At 46.3% G+C, this 25,816-nt stretch overlaps 1 protein-coding gene across 1 annotated transcript in view; it reads left to right on the forward strand.

Moving 5' to 3' along the window:
- PRPF6 (pre-mRNA processing factor 6) overlaps positions 1-25,616 on the forward strand; it is a 55,421-nt gene extending 29,805 nt beyond the window's left edge. Inside the window, exons 12-21 of the mRNA XM_026697352.2 lie at positions 1,663-1,785; positions 3,479-3,600; positions 5,229-5,367; positions 7,312-7,431; positions 8,502-8,678; positions 12,182-12,315; positions 15,068-15,159; positions 16,573-16,687; positions 23,253-23,379; positions 23,869-25,616. Of these exons, the coding sequence (XP_026553137.1) occupies positions 1,663-1,785; positions 3,479-3,600; positions 5,229-5,367; positions 7,312-7,431; positions 8,502-8,678; positions 12,182-12,315; positions 15,068-15,159; positions 16,573-16,687; positions 23,253-23,379; positions 23,869-24,021 (1,302 nt within the window). The 3' untranslated portion in view covers positions 24,022-25,616. The remainder of the gene's footprint in view (positions 1-1,662; positions 1,786-3,478; positions 3,601-5,228; positions 5,368-7,311; positions 7,432-8,501; positions 8,679-12,181; positions 12,316-15,067; positions 15,160-16,572; positions 16,688-23,252; positions 23,380-23,868) is intronic.
- The last annotated feature ends 200 nt before the right edge of the window (positions 25,617-25,816 follow it).

The raw sequence follows: 25,816 nt of genomic DNA on the forward strand, positions 1-25,816 counted from the left end.
CTCAGGCAGCCATGCTTGTGAACTTCAGCTCCCAGAATTCCTCAGGCAGCCATGCTTGTGAACTTCAGCTCCCAGAATTCCTCAGGCAGCCATGCTTGTGAACTTCAGCTCCCAGAATTCCTCAGGCAGCCATGCTTGTGAACTTCAGCTCCCAGAATTCCTCAGGCAGCCATGCTTGTGAACTTCAGCTCCCAGAATTCCTCAGGCAGCCATGCTTGTGAACTTCAGCTCCCAGAATTCCTCAGGCAGCCATGCTTGTGGAACTTCAGCTCCCAGAATTCCTCAGGCAGCCATGCTTGTGAACTTCAGCTCCCAGAATTCCTCAGGCAGCCATGCTTGTGAACTTCAGCTCCCAGAATTCCTCAGGCAGCCATGCTTCAGTGGACTTCAGCTCCCAGAATTCCTCAGGCAGCCATGCTTGTGAACTTCAGCTCCCAGAATTCCTCAGGCAGCCATGCTTGTGGACTTCAGCTCCCAGAATTCCTCAGGCAGCCATGCTTGTGAACTTCAGCTCCCAGAATTCCTCAGGCAGCCATGCTTGTGAACTTCAGCTCCCAGAATTCCTCAGGCAGCCATGCTTGTGAACTTCAGCTCCCAGAATTCCTCAGGCAGCCATGCTTGTGAACTTCAGCTCCCAGAATTCCTCAGGCAGCCATGCTTGTGAACTTCAGCTCCCAGAATTCCTCAGGCAGCCATGCTTGTGAACTTCAGCTCCCAGAATTCCTCAGGCAGCCATGCTTGTGAACTTCAGCTCCCAGAATTCCTCAGGCAGCCATGCTTGTGAACTTCAGCTCCCAGAATTCCTCAGGCAGCCATGCTTGTGAACTTCAGCTCCCAGAATTCCTCAGGCAGCCATGCTTGTGACTCACTTGACTTCACTCCCAGAATTCCTCAGGCAGCCATGCTTGTGAACTTCACTCCCAGAATTCCTCAGGCAGCCATGCTTGTGAACTTCAGCTCCCAGAATTCCTCAGGCAGCCATGCTTGTGAACTTCAGCTCCCAGAATTCCTCAGGCAGCCATGCTTGTGAACTTCAGCTCCCAGAATTCCTCAGGCAGCCATGCTTGTGACTCACTCCCAGAATTCCTCACTGAACTTCAGCTCCCAGAATTCTCAGGCAGGCATGCTGTGGACTTCAGCCCATTCCTCAGGCAGCCATGCTTGTGAACTTCAACTCCCAGAATTCCCCAGGCAGCCATGCTTGTGGACTTCAACTCCCAGAATTCCCCAGGCAGCCATGCTTGTGAACTTCAGCTCCCAGAATTCCTCAGACAGCCATGCTTGTGAACTTCAACTCCCAGAATTCCCCAGGCAGCCATGCTTGTGAACTTCAGCTCCCAGAATTCCTCAGACAGCCATGCTTGTGAACTTCAGCTCCCAGAATTCCTCAGACAGCCATGCTTATGGACTTCAACTCCCAGAATTCTTGTCAGTTGAAGTCCACAAATCTTAAAGTTGCCAAGGATGGGGACCCCTGTTCTAAGATTTTTGGCTTCTCACCTCTTCTTGGGTGAAAGCGCAGTGGCAAGGGGGCAGAACAACCAGTTACGGGCCTTGTCAGGTTAGGGAACAGAGTTGAGCTCTCCAGCAAGGGTATGTTTGGGTGGAATTGCCCCTTTGTTGCCCTGAACTGAGGCCATGTCAAAATGATTTTTTTTCCAGGATGCCGAAGAATGCGATAAAGCCGGAAGCGTGGCCACATGCCAAGCTATCATGAGAGCAGTGATCGGGATTGGGATTGAAGAGGAAGATCGCAAGCACACCTGGATGGAAGATGCTGATAGCGTAAGTGCAAGGCCTCAGGTGTGAAACTGAGGACAGGACCAAGAGGTAGAATAAGAGGTGGGACGCTGTAGCCTGCTTTGCGTTACCTATTCCTTCCAGGAGCCATGGTGGCACAGTGGTTAGAACAGCACTATAGCAATAGTAATTAGACTTATATACCGCTTTACTGTGCTTTACAGGCCACCCTAAGCAGTTTACAGACTCAGCCTCTTGCCCTCAACAATTTGAATCTTCAATTTACCCATCTCGGAAGGATGGAAGGCTGAGTCAACCTCGAGCCTGGTGAGATTCGAATCACCAAATTGCAGGCAGCCGGCAGTCAGCAGAAGTGTAGCCTGCAGTATTGCATTCTCACCGCTGCGCCACTGTGGCTCTTGAATGCAGCATTGCAGGCTGCTCTGCTCACTGCCAGGAGTTCGATCCTGACAGGCTCAAGGTTGACACAGCCTTCTGTCCTTCTGAGGTTGGTAAAAATGAGGACCCAGATGGTTGGGGGCAATGGGCTGACTCTGTAAACCGCTTAGAGAGGGCTGTAAAGCACTGTAAAGCGGTATATGTCTTTAGTGCTGTTCCTACTTTTTGTTATCACTTTTATCAGTTGACACCTCTTAGTCTGCCTTTTTAGGACCGGGGCTACCTCTGAATTTTTTTTTCATCATTTTGTTCCAATGAGAGCAAAGACATTCTGAATTGCAATTTAGATCCGGTGTCTCTGGTGGATGTGTATAGGTAGTCCTCTACTTACAACCCAAATGGAGGCCAAAATTTTGGACTCGGGATGAATTGTCTGCAAGTGGACTGATGATGTTACCTAGTTGGGTAACAAAATGTCTGCAAGAAAATAAGCTGTCAGCCCTGGAGCCATTTCCGCCCCCGGCACCTTCCCGTTCCTCCAGCCCAACTAATCTCCGCTGTGGCAGCCCTGAAGGTGCCAGGGGGAAAATGCTATCTGAAATAGTATAGGTCAGTGGTGGCTAACCTTTTGAGGCTTCTGTGCCAAAAATTGCGTGCCCATTAGTGTGTGCGCACTCACGTGCCAGCACTCAGAATGCAATGCACCCCCCCACGCCCCCGATGCATGCGCGCACAATCCCCCCTCTGCCACCTGCACTGTGCCTCACAGCTGATTTTTCTGCTGGTTTCAGGCCTTTTTTGGCCTCCCAGAGGCTTAGAAAAAGACTCTTCAAGGCTTTTCAGGTGGGAATAATAGGCCCATTTGGTCACTTCCGATATTACAGGAAGTGACAAAACAGGCCTATTCATCCTGTGAAGCTTGCAGAGGTATTTGCCTGGCGGCCAAACTTGCAGGAAAAATGAGCTTGTGTGCCGCGGTAATGCCTGCGGCTCACTTGCCGGCACAAATGGCTCTGTGTGCCACTTGTGGCACGCATGCCATAGGTTCACCATCACGCATAGAGGTTCTCCTGCTTAAGCAGGGGGATGGACTAGAAGACCTCCAAGGTTCCTTCTAGCTCATTCATTCTACTCTAAAGCACATGAGCACGGGGACGCTGCAGCGGTGCTAAGTGTGGAAAAACAGCCACAGATCCCATTTTTCAGTGCCGTTGTAAGTTCGAACGGTCCCTAAAATGAACCGTTGTAAGTCGAGGACTGCCTGCATAGATAAGATTTATGAGGTAGGTCACTAAAAAACGGCTTCTTCAACCTGTAGTCTTTTTTTTTTCCCCCACAGTGTGTGGCACACAATGCCTTGGAGTGTGCCAGGGCAATTTATGCTTACGCCCTGCAAGTTTTCCCCAGCAAGAAAAGTGTCTGGTTACGAGCGGCTTATTTTGAGAAGAACCACGGAACAAGGTACGTCCCTGGGTGCCGTTTCACAAACATTTTTCCCCCCAGAAAGCTGGTTGTGCCAATTGTTACGGCGATGGTTTTCACTTCACTTGTTTCCACGGGAGGGGAACGGATTCAGGGTGGTTTTTTTTCCTACGGCTCTGTTTTTAAAGACAAAAAAAAATATGCACCTGGAGAATTACAGCCTCTCCGTCCCGGGGCCTTTTGAGGCTTCCTCCACTGTCACTTTCTTGGCCCTTCTGGATGTCCAAAACAATCTCTTCTTTTCGGTCACCGCCCGTGAGATTCTTAAACGTGACACGGCCTCTGACGAATGCCTGTAGCACATCCAGGCTGGTTTGGACTGGTTCAAGCCAACTGGATGTTAAATTTACACCTGGTTCAATGAACCAGTAATTGAACCGACTGGCTGGCCCCGCCCTCCCCTCCCAGGAGTCTCCACAGGGCCCATTTGGGATGCAGGTAAGTGCAGGATCCACGCAGAGGCTCTGAGAGGGGGAAAAAATAGGCCTTCCGAAAGTCCGGAAACGGGCCTGTTTCTGGGTGGCCTCCTGACTCTGGGGGAGGCCATTTTCGCCCTCCCAGAGGCCCGAGGGAAGCCTCCAGACTCTGGGGAAGGTGAAAAATGGCCCTCCCGGAAAGTTCCGGAAGTTTGGAAACGGGCCTGTTTCCAGCTTCTTGGGGAGGCTGTTTTCGCCCTCCTAGAGGCTTGAGGGAAGCCTCTGGAGACTGTGGAAGGCGAAAAACTCCCACACCCACCATGGCCATGCTCCCAGCGCACCGGTTGCTGGGATTTTTAAATCCCACCCCTGGGCACACCTTGTAAAAATTGCATACAGGTAGCCTTTGACGCACGAACAGAATTGAGTCCCAAATTTGCGTTGCTAAGAGAAAAGTTGATAAATTGAGGCCCCCTGCTTTGCAGGGGGCAGAAACTAATATTGCTTCGATATTATTTATGAATATTCAACCAGGGAGGATAATATATTTGTATGCATTTTGGTCTTTGGTCTTTTATTAATGCGCATTTAAAAAAATGTTTTGTCTACTTTTGGGGGGAACTTTTTCCGCTTTTTCTAGTTTTCCAATTAGTACTGTATTTTAACTTTCTTAATAAAATAAATAAAATGAATAAAATGCTTAGGGTGGCCTCGACTTACCACTTACAATTGAGTCCTAAATTTCTGTTGCTAAGTGGGACATTTGTTTAGTGAGCTTTGTCCCGCTTTTTATGACCTTTCTTGCCACAGGTGTTAAGTGAATCGCCGCAGATGTCATGTTAGCAACACAGTTGTTAAGTGAATCTGGCTTCCCCATTGTTTTGGTTTTTCAGAAGGTCACAAAAGGGGGGATCACCTGACCCTGGAACACTGTGGCCGTCATAAATATGAACCAGTTGACAAGTGTCTGAATTTTTGATCATGTGACCTTGGGAATGCTGCAATAATCATAGGTGTGAAAAATGGTCATAAGTCACTTTTTTTCAGTGGCGTTGTAATTTTCAGAACGGTCACTAAATGAACTTGGTGTAAGTCGAGGACCACCGGTATTGCTTCTTTAAATTTAAAATCACATGTTAGAAGCCCGGATGTTTGCATTCTAATTTCCTCGGGTTTCTGTCTTATTTTCAGGGAATCTTTGGAAGCTCTTTTGCAAAGGGCGGTGGCTCACTGTCCCAAGGCTGAGGTCTTGTGGCTCATGGGGGCAAAATCCAAATGGTTGGCCGGAGACGTCCCTGCGGCCAGGAGCATTCTGGCCTTGGCTTTCCAGGTGAGTGTCAGGGTTCCGACGATTGCCCTAATGAAATCACGAGCCTCGAGCCAAACTTCAAAAGAATCCAAAAGATTTATTAGGAGCAACATGTCCGGCACTAACCCATATGAAGCCAACTCCGAGACACATAATTTACTATCAGCTATGATCCTGTTTCTCCCCCACCCACCCCGGGTGTGTCGTTAAATCAGATTCTCCCATGAAACACCTTCACGGGCCGGGTGTCCTCAATCACACTCTCCAAGGAAGGATTTTCGAGGGTAGAAGATCCAGTATCCTAGGCTACAATCTCCACAAGATAAGTGTGGGATGCGCTTCCGGCCTTCACCTGTTGCGCTGCTCCCTCAGGCCTCCCCCCGCCCCTTTCTTATGGCAATTCGGAACCAGGCATAGGAAAGATTCACGAGTTGACACGACCGCTTTGGAACATAGGGCTAAATGTTTCTAGCAGTCTTTCTCAGTCTTGACAACTTGAAGAGGTGTGGACTTCAACCCTCAGAATTCCACAGCTTTCCGGCATAGGGCAGATGGTTGGACGCCTTTACTGTTTCTCAGCCGTACCAACTTGAAGTGTGGACGTTGTTAGGAATAACAAGGTTACCTAATGTAGTTTGGGTAAAATAATATATATAAACTATGATAGTAAGTTTTAAGTGTGTGTCACTTTAAACTGCAAAGCATGTAATTTTGGGTGCGGTGGTGAACCGCCATAAGAGGGAGCAAGAGAACCTGACAATTGCTGATGATTCCTGACGATTGCTGGTTTGATGGATTGATGGTTTGTTAACTGCGTGTTTCCCTACTGCTGAGTTGCTGAATGTTGGAGGAAGAAAGGAGGTTTTGATTTCTTCATATCTCTACTGAGAGAAGATATATTACTGGACTGATATTTGTAAGTTTACTGACCTCTCTTTTTCGACACTGGAATTTGCAACTGAATAATCCCCGGACGGACTGAATTAGTGAATGATATATGGACTGTTTGACTATGCTATAACTCTTACTGGAATAAACTATTGAACTAGCACAGTGTATCTGTTTTACTGAGTGTAAGCTACAAAAACGTTTATCTCACATATTTTGCCTGCCTGCCTGACTGCCGTGCAGATTCTGTTAGGATGTATCCCTAACAGACGTCAATTCCCAGCATTCCCTAGCCTGCATGCCCCATTCTCCGCCCTTCGTGAACCCCCGCCACCCGGGAATGAGCTGAAAACGGGGCATGCAGAGGCCGAAAACAGGGCATGCGTCGGCCGAAAACGGAGCGCGGAGGCCAAAAATGGGGCGCGCAGAGGCAGCAATAGGCTATGGCGATTCCTGCAGCCTGAAATAGCTGATCATCGGGAGGCCGATCCAACCGACAATCAGCTGCTTGTGCTGAAGCTGAAACCGGCTGTTTGCTGTTTGCTGCCAGGAGGCAAATGGCTGGGAGGCAGAGGCCGAAGGGTGGGGCGGGGTGGGCGGAGCTTCGGCAATATTTGCTGTATAAGACGCATAGACATTTCCGCCCACTTTTGGGAGTGGAAAATAGTGTGTCTTATGCACCGAAAAATACGGTACTTAGATGTTACCTTAACAATTCTTAGGTCCTTGGTCAGGACCTGAACTGTTAAGTTTTAGTCCCAGACTATGAATCAAATTGAAGATGAAATAATAATAGCAATAACAACGATAAATAAAGGAAGTTATTATTTATATACATTTATATATTAAGCCCCAAGGACCCCACAGTTCAGCCTTCCTGCTTTCTAATCTGGTGCCTTAACCTCCAGACCATGATATGTGATATTTAGGCTCTCAGGGTATTCAGATAGCACAAAGCTAGCACTAAGAACAGAGTCAAAGTAGTGGAGGATTCAGCTGATACATACAATCCATGAGAGGGAATTTTTCTGATGCGTCTTTCCTGACTCTCTCTCTCTCTTTGACTTATATTTTCAGGCCAATCCAAACAGTGAAGAGATTTGGCTGGCTGCCGTGAAGTTGGAATCCGAAAACAACGAATACGAACGAGCAAGGCGTTTGTTGGCCAAGGCCCGTAGCAGCGCCCCAACGGCTAGAGTAAGTCCACTCTTCTGGGAGAAGGCAAATCTGTTGAAAGGAATTCAGTCGTTAAGGCATAGAGCGATGTTTTCAGCAAATCTGCTCGTTTCAGTATATCCCAGCTTTGGCCTTTTCTAGCAGTATGGACTTCAACTCCCAGAATTCTTATCAGTGGCCATGCTGTCATGCCTAAAGTATGGGAGTAGAACTCAAAGTCTCCCGGTGATTGGCCCAAAGTCACCCAACTCGCTTTCATCTTAAGGCGGGTACTAGAACTCTCAGTCTCCTGGTGATTGGCCCAAAGTCACCCAGCCAGTTTTCATGCCTAAGGCGGGACTAGAATTCATAGTCACCTGGTGATTGGCCCAAAGCCTCCCAGCTGGTTTTCATGCCTAAGGCGGGACTAGAACTCTCAGTCTCCTGGTGATTGGCCCAAAGTCACCCAACTGGCTTTCATGCCTAAGGCGGGACTAGGCCTCTCAGTCTCCTGGTGATTGGCCCAAAGACACCCAGCCAGTTTTCATGCCTAAGGCGGGACTAGAATTCATAGTCATCTGGTGATTGGCCCAAAGTGGCTTTCATGCCCAGCTGGCTTTCATGCCTAAGGCGGGACTAGAACTCTCAGTCTCCTGGTGATTGGCCCAAAGTCACCTAGTTGGGTGCCATGTGTAAGGCGAGACTAGATCTCAGAGTTTCTAATCTGGTGCTTTAACCACTCGAGCAAATTAACTCCCAGGCTATAACTACTACCATTAATTTTGTTATTAGTCCAATTTTTCTCATCCCCCCCCTCCCCCCCCGCATAACATTGCTAAGCAGACAAAAATCCATATCTATAGTTTACAATCTTCCCATTTTTCCTTTCTAAGATCTGGGGGTAGCTAAGGAGCCACCTGAAACCAGCTGCTGGGCTGTTCCAGTCAGCGGTGGAGCAGGCGCTGTGCAGCAGAGTGGTCGTCCTCAGGACCACTGGCGAGCGTGCGCCAGGATCTAAAAAGTCTCGGAAGGTGGCGGTGGGGTGGGGGTTTTTTTCCCCCTGGATTAGGGTCAAAGGTCAAGGGTCCTTGCTTCTCCTCCTCCTCCTCCAGGTCTTCATGAAATCTGTCAAACTCGAGTGGGTGCTTGGGAACATCGCTGCGGCCCAGGAACTCTGTGAGGAAGCCCTGAAGCATTATGAAGACTTCCCCAAGCTCTGGATGATGAAGGGGCAGATCGAAGAGCAGGAGGAGCTGATCGAGAAAGCCCGGGATGCTTATAATCAAGGAGTAAGCCTCTCTCGTGCTCCGAGAAGATCGCGGGCTGCCTCAAAATCTATTTATCTCCGTGTGTGGCTAATAGAATAGAATAGAACAGAATAGAACAGAATAGAATATAGAAATTAGGATAGAGTACAGTAGAATATTGGAATGAAGAATGGAATGGAATGGAATATAGAAATAAGAATAGAATAGAGTAGAATAGAATAGAATAGAATAGAATAGAATAGAATAGAATAGAATAGAATAGAATAGAACAGAATATAGAAATTAGGATAGAGTACAGTAGAATATTGGAATGAAGAATGGAATGGAATGGAATATAGAAATAAGAATAGAATAGAGTAGAATAGAATAGAATAGAATGGAATAGAATAGAATAGAATAGAATAGAATAGAATAGAATAGAATAGAATAGAATAGAATAGAATAGAATATAGAAATTAGGATAGAGTACAGTAGAATATTGGAATGAAGAATGGAATGGAATGGAATATAGAAATAAGAATAGAATAGAGTAGAATAGAATAGAATAGAATAGAATAGAATAGAATATTGACAGGTAGGACATTGCAATGTATGATTTTATATACCATACTTAGATCGGACCGAAGGCGGCGTAATTCAAGTTTTTCTAGGTCTGGTGGCATAAGGTATTCTGCAACGAGTAGAGGAGTGGAGAACTCTTCTTGTGAAATATTTCTGGACTTTCTCCACTGTGTTGATATCAGATACGTAATGTGGGTTCCAGACTGATGAGCTGTATTCGAGTATTGGTCTAGCAAATGTTTTGTATGCTCTAGTTAGTAGTGTGATATTATCAGAAAAAGCTACATAGGATTAGTTAACAACTCTTAATGCCTTTTTGGCTATGTAGTTACAGTGGGCTCTAGCGCTTAGATATGTGGGATAAGTTTTTGAAGCATGAATTGGGTGTTGTTTAACTCCAGAGGAAGAATAAGAGAATAGCAGAGTTGGAAGGGACCCTTGAGGTCTTCTAGTCCAACCCCCTGCTCAAGCAGGAAACCCTATACCCTTTCAGACCAATGGCTGTCCAATCCCTTCTTAAAATCTTCCGGTGTTGGAGCATTCGCAACTTCTGGAGGCAAGTCGTTCCACTGATTAATTATTCTCGCTCTCAGGAAATTCCTCCTTAGTTCTAGGTTGCTTCTCTCCTTGATTAGTTTCCACCCATGGCTTCTGGTCCTGCTGCCAGGATTCCAGCACGTAACCCCAATTCAATCATGAGTCTTGAGCCAAACTTCCAAAAATTCCCAAAAGGATTTATTGGGAGTTCAAAGGTCCAGCACTGCCTGGGTGTAGCCGATTCTGAGACGCATCATTCCTTGTCACCCTTGACCCTGGTTTCCCCCCTACCCTCTGGGTGTATCGTAATTCCTATTCTCCAATGGGACACCTCCATAGCCCAGAGTCATCAGTCAGGCTCTCCAGGTAGAATTTTGCGCGGCAGAAACTTCAGTCACCTTGTTACTATCTTTGAAAACTTATTTATGGAATGCACTTTCGGTTGCCAAGCTGCCGCACTGCTCCCCCTCCCTTTCTGTTGGCAGCTCTGAACAGACCGTAGAAATATTTTATGAGTTGACACCCAAATTGTATAGTGAAAAGTCTGTAGAGATCCTCCGCCCTCCGGGTCATGGTTGTCCCAAAGGTGAAAATGATAACTGTCATACGTAAGTAATTGATGATATAAGCATGAATGTTCATGAATTAGCAATATTCAAGTTACTTTTCTCTGCCCTTCTGCGTTTAGCTGCCGTCAGATGCTTTGGAGAATAGCTTGACTCCCTCTTCTTTGGGGCAGCCCCTCAAATACTGGAACGCTGCTATTGAATCACCGCTAATCCTTCTTCTCATTAAACTAGACGTGCCCAGTTCCTGCAATCGTTCTTCGTTTTACCTTCCAGCCCCTTAATCCTCTTAGTTGCTCTTCTCTGCACTCATTCTAGAGTCTCAACATCTTTTCTGTAATGGGAGGACCAAAACTGGATGCAATATTCCAGGTGTGGCCTTACTAAGGTGATACTAATACTTCACGTGATCATGTCACTCCTAGTCCTTCTTTTCATCAAACTTAGACCTACCCAAGTCCTTAAGCGAATGTAGCAATCATAAACGAATATGGTGGTCGTTGAGAGGACACCATAGTCATTAAGTGAACTCAACGTTCCCAATGAATGTTTTTTTTTTTGCCAGAAAGTTTAAATACAGGTAGCCCTCAACTTACAACAGTTTGTTTAGTGACTGTTCAAAGTTACAACACCACTGAAAAAAGCTGCCGTATTATGACAATTTTTCACAGTTATGACCTTTGCAGCATCCCCACGATCACATGATCAAAATTTGGATGCTTGGCAGCTGGTTCATCTTTATGACGGTTGCAGCATCCAGGGATCACATGATCCCCTTTTACGACCTGACAAGCCGAGTCAATAGAGGAAGCCAGATTTAGTTAAAAACGGAGATACTAATCAACTGCAGTGATTGACTTAACAACTGTGGCAAGAAAGTTCGTAAAATGGGACAGAGTTGACTTAACAAACATCTCATGTAACAACAGAAATTTGGGGCTCCATTGTGGTCGTAAGTTGAGGATTACCCGTAAAAGACTAGCTCCTATGTTGAGGAATCATTGCAGTTATGAAGTCAGTAACAGAATTATTAAGAGAATCTGGTTTCTCCAGTGACTTTGCTCTCCAGAAGGTCGCAAAAGGGACTGCAACCGTCATAGAATAGAATAGAATGAAAAAGAATAAAATATATGGGAATGGAATAGAATAGAAAAAGGAATGGAATGGAATGGAATGGAATGGAATGGAATAGAATAGAATAGAATAGAATAGAATAGAATAGAATAGAATAGAATAGAATAGAATAGAATAGAATAGAATAGAATAGAATAGAATAGAATAGAATAGGAATTCTTTATTGGCCAAGTGTGATTAGACACCTAAGGTGTATATGCTCTCAGTGTACATAAAGAAAAAAATAAAATACTATTCTACCCTATTCTATAAATTCAAACCAGTGTTTAAATTTTAATTATGTGACCATGGAGATGCTGGAACGGCCACAAGCCAGTCATAAGTCCCTTTTTTCCCCAGCGCCAAATGGTCACTAAACGAGCGGTGCAGAGGTGGTATTCATCAGGTTCTGATCAGTACTGGAGAAATGGTAGCGGAAATTTTGAGTAGTTTGGAGAACTGGCCAATCCCGCCTCTGACTGGCTCCGCCCCCATCTATTCTCCGCCTTCCAAATCCCAGCTGATTGGCTGGGTCTTCTTTGGTGGTCCTGCACAGGAGAACGGAGGTGGAAAGCAGGTTAGTGGGGTGGGGAGGGAAGGGGGATTTTACAGCATCCTTCCCCTGCCACGCCCACCAAGCCACGCCCACAGAACCGGTAGTAAAAATGTTTGAATCCCACCACTGCAACGGCGGTAAGTTGAGAACTACCTGTAGAACCTTTTCTCTCTGTCTTTACTTCCCAACAGCTGAAAAAATGCCCCGGTTCAATCCCTCTTTGGCTGCTGCTGTCCAGACTGGAGGAGAAGGTCGGTCAGCTCACCCGAGCCAGAGCCATCCTGGAGAAATCTCGCCTGAAGAATCCCAAGAACCAAGATTTGTGGTAAGGGGACATTTTTCTGTCGATCAGAAGCCGCGGCAGACTTTCATAGAGTTAAATACAATAGTAGATTATCAACAGAAGACTTTGAAGTTTAACTTCGCCGGGGGATTTTTACTCCACTGGCCGTTGCTGACTCTAGCGCAGGGGTCTCCAACCTTGGCAAATTTAAGCCTGGAGGACTTCAACTCCCAGAATTCCCCACCAGGCTTAAAGTTGCCAAGGTTGGAGACACCCCCGCTCTAGGGAACGATGCTCCCCTCTCTTTTAAGGCCATTGAGCCAGCACTGTCCAAAGACAAGTCATGTGGCCAGCATGATGTTACAGAACGCTGTTACTTTCCCATGGAAGTGATGCCTATTTATCTACTCGCATTTGCATGCTTTCGAACTGCTAGGTTGGCAGGAGCTGAGGTAACGATAGGAGCACACCAGAGGTGATAGTCAGCAGGTTCTGACCAGTTCTGGAGAACTGGTAGCGGAAATTTTGAGTAGTTTGGAATGCCACCTCTGACTGGCCCCGCCCCCATCTATTCTCTGCCTCCTGAGTCCCAGCTGTTTGGCTGGGTCTTCTTTTGTTGCCCTGCAGAGGAGAACAGAGCTGGAAAGCAGGTTAGTGGGGTGGGGAGGGAATGGGAATTTTGCTGTATCCTTCCTCTGCCATGCCCACCAAGCCAAGCCACACCCACCAAGCCACGCCCACAGAACCGGTAGTAAAAAATATTTGAATCCCACCACTGGAGCTCACCCCATCTCAAGGAGCTCGGATCTCAAACCCGGGTGATCAGTTTTACAGCTGACAAACTCAGTATCTTTAATCTCGGAGCCACTGCGCAGCATGCCACTGTTCAGTTATCTTTTACATACAGTAGATAGAGGACAGGCCAAGTTGGTTGTTCACCAGATAGAGACGTTGATAAATTGCAAGCTTGCTTTACAAGGGGGAGAAAGTAATATTGCTGCAATATATTTATCAGTATTCAACCACACAGGACAATATATATATATATATATATATATATATATATATATATATATATATATATATATATATATATATATATATATATATATATATATATATATATATATATATATATATATATGTGTGTGTGTGTGTTTTGGTCTTTTGTTCTTTCTAATGCACATATTTTTTTAATGTTTTGTCTACTTCGTTTGGAAATTTTTTTTTTCCTTTTTCTATTTTTTCCAATTTGTATTTTAATTTCCTGAATAAAATGCTTAGGTAGCCCTCCACTAAACGACTGTAATTGAGCCCAAAATTTCCATTGATAAGCGAGACCTTTGTGGACTGAGTTTTGTCCCATGTCACATTTTGCCACAGTTGCTAAGCGAATCACTGCAGTTGTTAAGTTAGTCCCATGGTTGTTAAGTGAATCCATGGACTTTGCTTGTAAGGTCATAAAAGGGGAACACATGACCTGGAAGATCACTGCAGCCGTCATAAATATGAGTCAGTTGCCAAGCGTCTGAAGTTTGATCATGGGACCGTGGGGATTCTGCAGTGGTCATAAAGTGTGGAGAATGCTCCCATTTTTCAATGCCGTAGTAACTTTGAACGGTCACAAAACAGACTGTTGTAAGTTGAGGACTACCTGTAAAATAAAATGCTAAAACGAAAAAGGAAGGAAGCCCCTATGAAGGTTTGCGGAAAGCCTTCCTGGAGCTCTCTTCCACCTTTCCTAGCTAAAACCTGGTGCTGTCAGCCTTGGGAGCCATTTTTTATTTGGAAGCTTTGAGGCTGCCATTGTCATGCCCCTGTTGGAATCTGATTCAGAGGGGGAGGTCGAACACTGACAGGGAATGGGAGTGTGGCTCCAGTAGCTGTGGAAGAAACTGGGGAAGGGCACAGTCCGGCTGGGCAGAGCAGGGGAGAAGTAGAACAAGGGAGAGGGCATTCAGAGGAAGACCAGGCCCACCCCTTCTTCATCCTAGGGCACGCAGGGAGGAACAGAGAAGGGAGCAACGTACGTTGCATGGCTTACAGGGGAGGAAAAGGCCCTGATTCCCTTCATTAGCTGCAGCTGAGAAAACAGGTTTTAAAAAGGGAAACTGCACACAGCACCTTGCTGGAAGCAAAGCATGAATTACCTGTTTGCCGAGGCTTATCTGGGTTCTGGCATCCTCCCAACTGTGTGTGTTTCGTTGCCTTTGAAGTCTGCAATTCTTTATCCTGCCCTCCTGTTAATTGCTGCAGCGTGGTTTGTGTTGATTTTTATTTATAATTATATATACTTTGGGTTCGGACTGAATTTCCTTCCCTTAAGGACTCTTCCTGGGAGAGTTTTCATCTCCAGCCGAAGTTAACTGGACATTGGGGGCCAAGTTGGAAGGTATTAAAGGGACTTTACCTACTTTTGTGACTTGGTTGCTTTTGTGCCACGCCCCAGGTCATCACAGCCACATTCAGTGCCTGGGAATTTGGGAGGGTGGGATTTCGTGGTGAGGTAGAAGATGAGACTCAACAACATTCATTCTCCGAGAGTCAAGGATATGTTACCTTGCACGTGGAGAGGAGTGTGTGGAGGAATGACTCCAGTTGGTTTGATTGAACGATGGTTTAATTGAATTTCTCTTGGGGAAGGGAAAATCCAGAACTCTCAGATTCGAGTTTTCCCAGGTGTGCCAATATGACAACTCTCATAAAACGGAACTTTGAGGAAATGCCTGTCTCGGAGTTTATTGGGTTGGAGTTGGTTAGTTGGAACGCTGACCGGTGTTTTGTCTTTCTGTAGGCTGGAATCGGTGCGTTTGGAGTACAGAGCTGGACTGAAGAACATTGCAAACACTTTGATGGCCAAAGCACTGCAGGAGTGTCCCAATTCGGGTACGAAAGGCGTCATTCCGGTTCGGCAACTTTGCTCAACCCGACAATACCGTACAATACAGTTAACAATAAAGTGTTAAATACTGTTTTATCAGGCCTTGGTAAGGCCACACCTGGAATACTGTGTTGAGTTTTGGTCGCCACGATGTAAAAAAGATGTTGAGACTGTAGAAAGAGTGCAGAGAAGAGCAACAAAGAGGATTTGGGGACTGGAGATTAAAACTTTCAATGAACAGTCGCTGGAATCGGGCAGGTCTAGTCTGATGAAAAAAAGGACTAGGGGAGACATGATAGCAGTCTTCTAATATCTCAGGGGTTGCCACAAAGAAAAGAGGGTTGACTTATTCTCTTAAGGCAAGGGGTCTTCAAACTTCACCGTTTTAAGACTTGCGACTTCAACTCCCAGAATTCCTGAGCTAATATGACTGGAGGAGGAATTCTGGGAGTTGAAGTCCACAAGTCTTAAAACGGTGAAGGTTGAAGACCCCTGACTTAAGGCATCAGAAAGGCTGGACAAGAAGCAGTGGATGAACCCTGATCAAGGAGAGAAGTAATCCAGAACTGAGGCAGATTTCCTGAAAGTGAGAACAATTAACCAGTGGAACAACTTGCCTCCAGAACTTGTGGGTGCTGCAACAGTGGAAGTTTTTAAGAAGAGATTAGATAACTATTTGTCTGAAATGGTACAGGGTTTCTGCCTGAGCAGGGGTTGGACTATAAGGCCTCCGAGTTCCCTTCCAACTTCTATCCCATTCCACTCCATTCCAGTTCTCTATTCTATTCCAGTTTTCTTTTCTTTTTCCTTTTCCTTTTCCTTTCCTTTCCTTTCCTTTCCTTTCCTTTCCTTTCCTTTCCTTTCCTTTCCTTTCCTTACCTTTCCTTTCCTTTCCTTTCCTTTTCCTTTCTTTCCGTTTCCCTTTCCGTTTCCCTTTCCTATTCCATTCCATTCCATTCCATTCCATTCCAGTTCTCTTATTCTATTCTATTCTATTCTATTCTATTCTATTCTATTCTATTCTATTCTATTCTATTCTATTCTATTCTATTCTATTCTATTCTATTCTATTCTCTATCCTGTTCTATTCTATTCTATTCTATTCTATTCTATTCTATTCTATTCTATTCTATTCTATTCTATTCTATTCTATTCTATATCCTGTTCTATTCTATTCCATTCCATTCCATTCCATTCCACTCCACTCATCTACCCCCCCCTTTTTTTTTTAAAGTACGGGTAGTTCTCAACATAGGACCACAATGGAGCCTGCCTATTACAGTTATAGGTCGTATCGATTGTAAAACCTGCCGCGGCTGAGGAGTTATCCTTCCCTTGACCATGGCGAATCGGCTGCGGCAAATTGTCCTAGACCCGCTCCTGGATCAGTTCTGACTTCTGCCTCTTCTGCCTTTTAGGAATCCTGTGGTCGGAAGCCATCTTTTTAGAGGCCAGGCCTCAGCGGAAGACCAAGAGCGTGGACGCTCTGAAGAAGTGTGAACACGATCCTCACGTCCTCCTGGCAGTGGCCAAGTAAGTCATAATGCCTGTTTTATTTTGAGGAGGTTGAATACTACCCCCTCATGCAGATACTAATCCAGATACACAGTCCAGGATCCCTCTTTACATTAAAAAAAAAAGATCAGAAAGGAATATTTGCTAAAGGCTGAGGACCTAGGCCAGTGTTATGCAATCTTGGCGGTTTAAAGGTGGGTGGACTTCAACTCCCAGAATTCCACAACTTCCAGTTTTCCTGCACAGGACAGCTGGCTGGATCACTTTAGTGCAGGGGTCTTAAAACTTGGCAACTTTAAGACTTGTGGACTTCAAACTCCCAGAATTCCTCCTCCAGTCATGTTAGCTCAGGAATGCTGGGAGTTGAAATCCACAAGTCTTAGACGTGGAGGAAAGTAAACAGTAGGGTGTCACCAAGGTTCTGTCTTAGGCCAAGTACTCTTCAATGTCTTCATGAACGACTTAGGTGAGGAAATAGAAGGAGAACTTACCAAATTTGCAGATGATACTAAGCTGGCAGGAATAGCTAATACCCAAGAAGATAGGCTCAAGATTCAGATGGATCTTGACAGACTAGAACACTGGGCCGTATCTAACAAAATGAAATTCACTGTAGAGAAAAGGAAAATCCTTAGGCAAGAAAAACCAAAAGGACACATATAGACTGGGGGAAACCAGGCTCAATAGTAGTAAACTGTGAGAGGAATCTTGGAGTCTTAGTGGACAACCAGCTAAATAGGAGCCAGCCGTGTGCAGCAGCAGCCAAAAAAGCCAATGCAACCCTAAGCTGCATTAACAGAGGGATACAGTCAAGATCAAGGGAAGTACTAATACCACTCTATAAAGCCTTAGTAAGACCACACCTAGAGTACTGCATCCAGTTTTGTTCACCACATTATAAAAAAGATGTTGAGACCCTAGAAAAAGTACAGAGAAGAGCAACCAGGATGATCAGGGGACTGGAAACTAAAATATATGAAGAATGGTTACAGGAACTGGGCCTGGCTAGTCTAGTGAAGAGAAAGACCAGGGGAGACAGGATAGCAGTGCTCCAATATTTGAGGGGGCTGCCACAGAGAGGAGGAAGGGGTCAAGCTATTTTCTAAAGCTCTTATACGCCAGACAAGGAATAATGGATGGAAACTGAATAAGGAGAGATTCAACCTGGAAATAAGGAGAAACTTTCTGACGGTGAGAACAATTAACCAATGGAACAAGTTGTGGGAGCGCCATCACTTGAGACTTTCAAGAAGAGATTGGACTGCCATTTGTCAGAAATGGTGTAGGGTCTGCTTGGATGGGGGGTTGGACTAGATGACCTACAAGGTCCCTTCCAAGTCTGATGATCTGTTATCTGATTTGCCAAGTCTGAAGACCCTTGCTTTAGTGTTTCTCAACCTTGGTAACTTAAAGATGTGTAGACTTCAATTCCCAGAATTCCCCAGCTTTCCTGCACCGTGCAACTGGTTGGACCATTTTACTATCTCTCAACGTTGATAGCTTGAAGAGGTGTGGACTTCAACTCCCAGAATTCCCCAGCCCATTGCTGGGGAATTCTGGGAGTTGAAGTCCACATCTCTTCCAATTGTCAAGGTGGAGAGACCCCTGTAACAGATGCAGGTAAGCAAGGGGTAATTTCACGCCTCTCTTTTGCCGTTTCTGCTATTCCTCAACAGCCATTTTGATTTCACTTTTCTCTGTACTAACATGGCTAGGAGGGAACGGAGTTTGCGGGGCGAGGAAGAGATAGAAAGGTTGTTTTGCTATTTGGAAGTCCAAAGAGAAAAATCACACACCACAGGCCCTTGGTCCCTCGTACCCACCCTTGCTTCTTCCTTTTCTGTAGATGAAAAAGAAATAAAATAATAACGCACGCGAGGTAACCCTTCGAACGGAAATGCTGTAGGGAAGGAAGGAAGAGGTGGGGTGGATTATTTCGAGAGAGAGAATCAAGCCATCTTTGGGGTAACACCTTTTATTAAAAGGCAGCTCAGGAAAGCTTCAATAGGAGGGAAGGGGTTGGACTAGAAGACCTCCAAGGTCCCTTTAAACCCTGTTTATTCTATGTTCTTTGCTGAGGGAATAAAACCAACAAAAGGCACTGTGTCCTGTCTTTCTGTTGGCTCAAAGCAGATTTTTTTTTTCTTCTTCTTGCAATTAAGCCTGAGTGGATCTTTTAGTCCTTTTCGTTCGACTGTGAAACATTAGGGAACATGCTGTGGGGTCCTTGGCACTGCCAGGGAGTCCTTTCCGCTACCATCCCTGAGATCTGAACAGCACGCATGGTCCTTTTCCCATTACTTTAATGAGCAAAGGAGCACTCAGTGTGCTCTCCAATTCTCCTCCCGGCCCAGATTGACTGGAGGAAAATTCCAGGTTGGCTGGGCGTTGTTTCTCCATCTCTATCCTGAAAGCCATTAATAAAGGAGAATATTTGTCTCTCAGGGTTGACATCCTTGGGTGTCAGGGTGTCCCAGGGACGCCCTAATTAATTCATGAGCCTCGAGCCAAGTTTCAAAAAGAAACCCAATTATTTATTAAGAGCAAGATGTCGGCCCGTTCCCAAATGCAGCCAGCCCTGCCTCACGTAATTTACTGCCCACCTATGACCCTGTTTCCCGCCTCGCAGGGTGTGTCGTAAATCACATTCTCCAACTGGAGCACTTTTGCACACACACCTCTCCGGCTTGCTCTAGTAAACCTGGGATACAATCTGGAGAAAGGTATGTGTGGGAATATGCTTCTGGCCATAGCAACCAAGCTTCTCCACCAGTTCTCCCCCCCTCCCCCCCCCCCGCCTATGGCAACTCAAGAGCAAGCCAGGGATGCTTTACGAGTTGACACTTGGGTCCTTGGCGCTCTCCAAGCTCAGTTGTTTTCTTGTGGACCTTTCATGACCCAACTAGGGAACCTCATCAGTGCTAGTAAAGAAGTTAATATCTGCTCTCTGTTTACGTTTTGATGTCTTGCCAGTCTGTGTTGGGTGAGGGCAGTCTTAAGAGATTCTTTGGTTGGGCTGTTTGCTGTTGGCTTATTTGGCAGTTTCTTGATTGGGATGTGGCTGGTTTGGTTGTTGATCTGAAGTTGACCTTGAAGTTGATCTATGCTGATCTGGGGGCTGATCGCTGGTGGAGAAGGTGCTGGAGTCTTTATAATAGACATTAACCACATCTATAGACTATGCAAAGAGACTATTCATGCAGCCCCAAAGGGGAGTTATTATTGTTGTCGTCCTCACACACACACCCCGCTCCTTCCGGCTCCAAACCTCCCTCCCTTCTAGCACCGATGATGTGACATAATTTGGGTGATGAAACGTCTGCAAGAATAGAAGCAAGCTCAGAAAGCACGAAGGACCCCTCCCGAAAGCCATTGACAAGAGGTAGCAACCCTTTCCAAACACAATAAAACAGGCATCCATATCTTTCTTCCAAACGTCCTTCTTGCTGCCAAGTCGTCCTCAGCCAATTGTCCCGCCGTTTGGCCTGTTCCTGGGTGATGTGGTTCCACCCAGAATCTCGCTTCATGGGGTCCTAGATGCTCCCTGACGTTTGGACGTTTTCTTGCTTTCACTAACCGGCTAGGTAACATCATCAGTGATAGAAGGGAAAGGTCTTTGTGGAGTAGAAGAGGAGACGCTGCTGCCGCCGCTGCCTTGAGCATGAACGTCGGCTGGGGGACTTTGGGCCGATCACCAGGAGTGAGTTCCAGTGCCACTTGAAACATGAAAGCCAGCTGGGTGACTTTGGCTACTCACCAGGAGATGGAGAGTTCTAGTCCTGCCTTAAATATGAAAGCTGACTGGGTGACTTTGGACCAATTACCAGGAGAGAATGAGTTCTAGTCCCACCTTAGGCATGAAAGCCAGCTAGGCGAGACTCATTTTCTCTCAGCCCAACCCACCTCACAAGGTTGTTATTGTGAAGAAAAAGAGGAGGAGGAGGAGGAAGAGGAAGAAGTATTAGATATGCTTGCTGCCTAATATTTATAAATAATATTTATAAAGTAGCACAAGTGAGATCAAAACAAAGTAAAATAAAATAAAGTAAGATTCTCTTCTTCTTGCACCGACAAAGAAACTTTGCTTGGTTCTGTCTTAAGCACAAGCCTTGTAAATATCTTTCAGCAACCTCTCGCTTCTAAGGCCTACCCACTTCGCAAATAACCTCCTCCTCCACCCCGCTTTAGGCAGTTGAAGGAACAAGTCCTCTGCCCCCAATCGTGTTTACTAGACCATAAACATGCCCAGTGGAACAGCCTGATCTGCCAGGTAGCCTTTTTAGTAAATGTCAAGAACTGGAACTCCCTGGGTGTGGATGGAACCCCTGTGCCGCGATGCAGAACCGGTGCCTGGGACATAGCACAGAGGCAGCTGTTCTGACGCGTGGGATTTCTTTTAGAAGGAATATTTCAGAATGCGTATAACCAGCAGGGAAAGCTGGACGTTGAGAATTCAGCCCACGTTCTGGTGGCTTTTCTCCATTGCGGTGAGAGTCTTCGGCTGTGCTTCGGTTAAATTCCCTCATTTAGAGGCAACGTGTCATGCCCTTGTTGGAGTCTGATTCTGAGGGGGAGATTGAGCAGCTGACAGGGAGTGGGAGTGTGGCTCCGGTGGTTGTGGAAGAACCAGGGGGAAGAGCACAGTCCGGCTGGGCATTCAGACCCAGGGTCATCCCCTCTTCATCCTAGGGTACGCAGGGAGGAATGGAGAAGGGAGCAATGTGGCTTATGGGAGAGGAAAAGGCCCTGATTCCCTTCATTGGTTGCAGCTGGGAGAACAGGATATAAGTTGGGCGTTTGCACACAGCTCCTTGCTGGAAGCAAAGCGTGCATTATTTTGGTCGAGGCTTATCCGGGTTTTGGTGTCCTCTGCGTTATCCTTTGAAAGTCTGCAATTTATCATCCCGGCCTGTCGTGTTAATTACTTCAGCGTAGTTTTGTGTTAGTTTTTTAAATTTCTAATTATCTTTACTTTGAGTTCAGACTGCATTTCTTCCCTTTGTAGACTGTTTTTGGAAGAGTTTGATCTCCAGACGAGGATAACTGGACAGTGGGGGCCACGTTTGGAGGCACTAAAGGGAATTTATTCTACTTTGGTGACTTGGTTATTTTTGTGTCACGCCCCGGGTCATCACACAATGCTGTACCAGAGAATGAATTCATTTTTATATTTATCAGATTTGCGTCGATTAACTTAACAAACAAAACAGGGACCAGAATTTCTGCGGCCTAGCACGGTGGCTGTTAATTGTGCCCAATTTTACAAATTCTTTTTTAGCCACGGTCGTTAAGCGAAATCACTGCGGTGGTTCAGTGAATCGTACAGTTCAGCAAATCCGGCTTCTTGCGTTGGCTATGCTTGCCAGAAGCCGGCCTGTGGCAACATTCACAGGATCCTGGGATGCTGCAATTGTCTTATAAATATATCCTGGTTGCCAAACACCAGAATTTTGATTGCATGACGGGGGGGAATTCATTTTTTTAACCACCGGTTCTGTGGGCGTGGCTTAATTGGTGGCTGTGGCTTGGTGGTCGTGTGGTTGGGTGGACGTGGCCAACTCGACGTCACTCATGTCGAGGGGTGCTTGTTGCCTGGCCTCTCATGACAGTGGGGATGCTGCAATGGTCATGAGTGTGAAAAATGGCCATAAGTCACTTCTCTGCACTGCTTAGAAAGTTAAGGGGTTCTATAGAACCGGTCAGAACCAGTAGCATCCCACCCCTGGGCGGGATGCTATGACGATCCTAAGTGTGAGGATCTGAACACAAGGTCACTTTTTTCAGGGCTCTGAACAGTTGTTAAGTGAATGGATTTAAGCCTATGTGGCTATCACTAGTTCTCTTATATAGGAAAGTTCCACTATCCATAGAATACGAGGGCTGGAAGGGTCCTTGGAGGTCTTCTAGTCCAACCCCTTGTCCCAAAGGTGCTTTTTTCAAGAGGCAACTGGACTTCCTTTGTTTTTTCTTTCTTTTGAAGATGTTTCGCTTCTCATCCAAGAAGCTTCTTCAGCTCTGACTGAGTGGTGGGGAAATGGAAGGATTTACACTCCTTGCAGACAGCTGGTCATTTGCCTCCTTTTAGAGGGTTGTTGAGGCCACCTGGAGGTTTACCTGTGTCCTCAGGATGCTTTTTTTTCAAGAGGCAACTGGACTTGTTTTTTTTTTGAAGATGTTTTGCTTTTCATCCCAGAAGCTTCCTCAGCTCTAACAGGAGGATGGGGAAAGAGAAGGATTTATATTCCTTGTAGACAGCTGGTCATTCGCATCCTTTTAGAGGGTCGTTGAGGCCACTTGGAGGTTTTCCTGCCTCCTCAGGGTCAACTGAATGGTTCTCCTTGTTCCTGTGGTTTTGCCATTTTCCCTGAATGGAAATCCATTCCTCCTCCCACACCATTCCAAGGCTGTTCATCCCAAACTGTGTAGCTAAAAGTGAGAATCTCTGCCGGTTTTTGAGTCAAGGCAGTAGACCTTGTAGCATCCCAGTCAAACAGTCCTCCTCCTCCTCCAGACTCTTTGTTTCGACCAGAAAGATGTTCCTGGTTTCTCCTTCGATTGTCTTCTCCTTCCTCCTCCTCTGCAGGTTGTTCTGGAGCGAACGCAAAATAACCAAGGCTCGAGAATGGTTCCATCGGACCGTGAAGATCGATTCTGACCTGGGGGACGCGTGGGCATTCTTTTATAAATTTGAGCTCCAGCACGGCACCGAGGTAAAAGAAAAGATGGCACAACTCAAACAGGGACTTTATGGAGAGACTTTGCTAACTGGAGAGAGTAGGCTAGGTGGCTTTGGGCCAATCACCAGGAGGTGGTGAGTTCTAGTCCTGCCTTAGGCATGGAAGTTACTCCGTACCTTGCGTCGTTGGCCGGGACACTGGGAGTTCTAGTCCCACTTTAGTCATGAACGCTAGTTGGGTGACTTTGGGCCAATCCCCAGGTGACCGTGAGCTCTAATCCCACCTTAGGCATGGGAGCCAGCTGGGTGTCTCGCCAGTCCCTCTCCCATAGCCCAACCTACCTCACAGGGTTGTTGTGGAATAACTAGGAGGAAGGTCTATTTACCCCCTTGATATCCCCTGACGTTATCCATCCAGTAATAAAAGGCAGGATTAAAAATACGACAAGGCAAATTTAAAACCCTACACGGTTAAAGCAAGCTTTGCCACCACTCCACCCTTTTTTCTTCCATCCCGATGCAGGAACAGCAGGAAGAGGTGAGGAAGCGCTGCGAAAATGCCGAGCCACGGCACGGGGAGCTGTGGTGCGAGGTCTCCAAGGACATCAGCAACTGGCAGAGCAAGATCGGCGAGATCCTGATGCTGGTGGCCGCCAAGATCAAGAACACGTTCTAGAAGGAGAGGAGAGCCGTGGGCCTCAGAGGGGGGCCTTGGGCCAAAGGGACTCTCCTGGGGGGGATCCCTCCTGCTCCGAGCACGGAGAGGGAGCGCGAGAGAGCGCCGGGTGGCGTTTCTTTTGCCACGCCCGGGGCCGTGCCATCCTGACAGCTGACCGGTCACGAGGACAATGAACTGTGTAGGGGAGGTTTTGTATAGCAGCTTAGCCATCCTGAAGAGCGGACGTCACAGTCCCAGCTGACGGGCAGGTGTTTCCTCTGCTGTCTGAAGTCTCCGGGTGTTTGCTTTCTCCAAATTCCTTTGAAAAGCTTCTGGCCGGTGTGCCCTCCTACGGACGCATCGGTTTCTAATATCCAGCTTGCCTACCTGAATCCTCCTCCTCCTCCCCCTCCCACTCCCCCTGCTCCTCCTCTCCTCTTCCTTCTCCTTCCATGTCTTCTTCCTCCTCCTCTCCTCCTCCTCTCCGCCTTCTCCTTTTCTTCTCTTTCTCCTCCTTCTCCTTCCATGTCTTCCTCCTTCTCCTCTCCTCCTCCTTCTCCTCCTCTCCTCTTCCTCTTCCTCCTCTTCTCCTCCTCCTCTTCTCCTCTTCCTCCTCCTCCTTTTATGTCTTCCTCCTCCTCCTGCTCCTCCTCTTCCTTCTCCTTCCATGTCTTCCTCCTCCTCCTTCTCCTCCTCTCTGCCTTCTCCTCCTTTTCTTCTCTTCCTCCTCCTCCTCCTTCCATGTCTTCCTCCTTCTCTCCTTCTTCTCCTCCTCTCTCCTCTCTTCTTCCTCTCCTCCTCCTCCTCCTCCTCCTCCTCCTCCTCCTCCTCCTCCTCCTCCTCCTCCTCCGCTATTTAAAGAGTGCCATCTATTTTTCTACTTCCACTTTTCCACCGCATTCTGTAGGAATCCTCAACTAGAAATTTATCTTTGGCAAGGACCAATTCAGAAAACCACCAGACCGGTGGGAAAGTGACATGTGTCATCGAAAAAGTCTGTTGGCACACAGAAAGTGGAGGGAGAAACAGACAGGATTGCCATGGGAAAACTGGTTGAGACATACCATCTCGTCAAAATGCTTTTTTTTTAAAAAAAAAATTGAAATAAGGTACCGTTCTCACAGGTTTTCCCCCTCCTCCTCCCTTTTTCTCTCTCTAGAAGTTTTTGTTGGTTTGCTGCTTCTTTGGGATTTTAAATAACCGCGCTTTCAAATCTGTAGAAGAATTACCCCGAAATACAGGAAGGAATAAGTGAGTGCGTGGGGGGAAAAAACATGTGTTTAAGCGACAGACTATTTTCTAAAAGGGCAGACAGACCTAAAGAGAGAATCCTGTATGAAAGGAGAAGCGTTTTGGTGGAAGGAAAGGGGTATGTATACTGGCAGACTCCTCGCTGTAGTAGTAGAAAAATATCCCCTAAACAAACTCTATTTAAATTGTTGTTCTTCTCATAGCAATAGTTTCTGATCTAGTATGTTTGAAACATTTCATTTTTGTAAAAAAGGAAGCACATTCCTGGTTTAACTCTTCCCTCCTGGAGTCTCCTTCCCTGATCAAATTCTTTGTCCATTCAGGAAAATTGTTTTTTGTGTATTAAAACATATTGGAATGTTTTCGCATAGCATCCTTGGTGGGTTTTTTTTGTGGGGGGGGGACAGGGTGGGATTGTGTACACCCACAACAGCTATACATAAACAGTAGCATGCTACTATCAAATACAAGTTCGGTTAGGGTTTGCGCCCGTCTGACACTAAAACAATTTAGACCCAATCATTTTCTGGTTTTGGGTTAGTTTAGTTTACTTTATTGTCAT

This window comes from Pseudonaja textilis, chromosome 3 (assembly GCF_049901715.1).
Source record: "Pseudonaja textilis isolate UNSWEBS1 chromosome 3, rPseTex1.2, whole genome shotgun sequence".
Classification (NCBI taxonomy): Eukaryota; Metazoa; Chordata; class Lepidosauria; order Squamata; family Elapidae; genus Pseudonaja; species Pseudonaja textilis.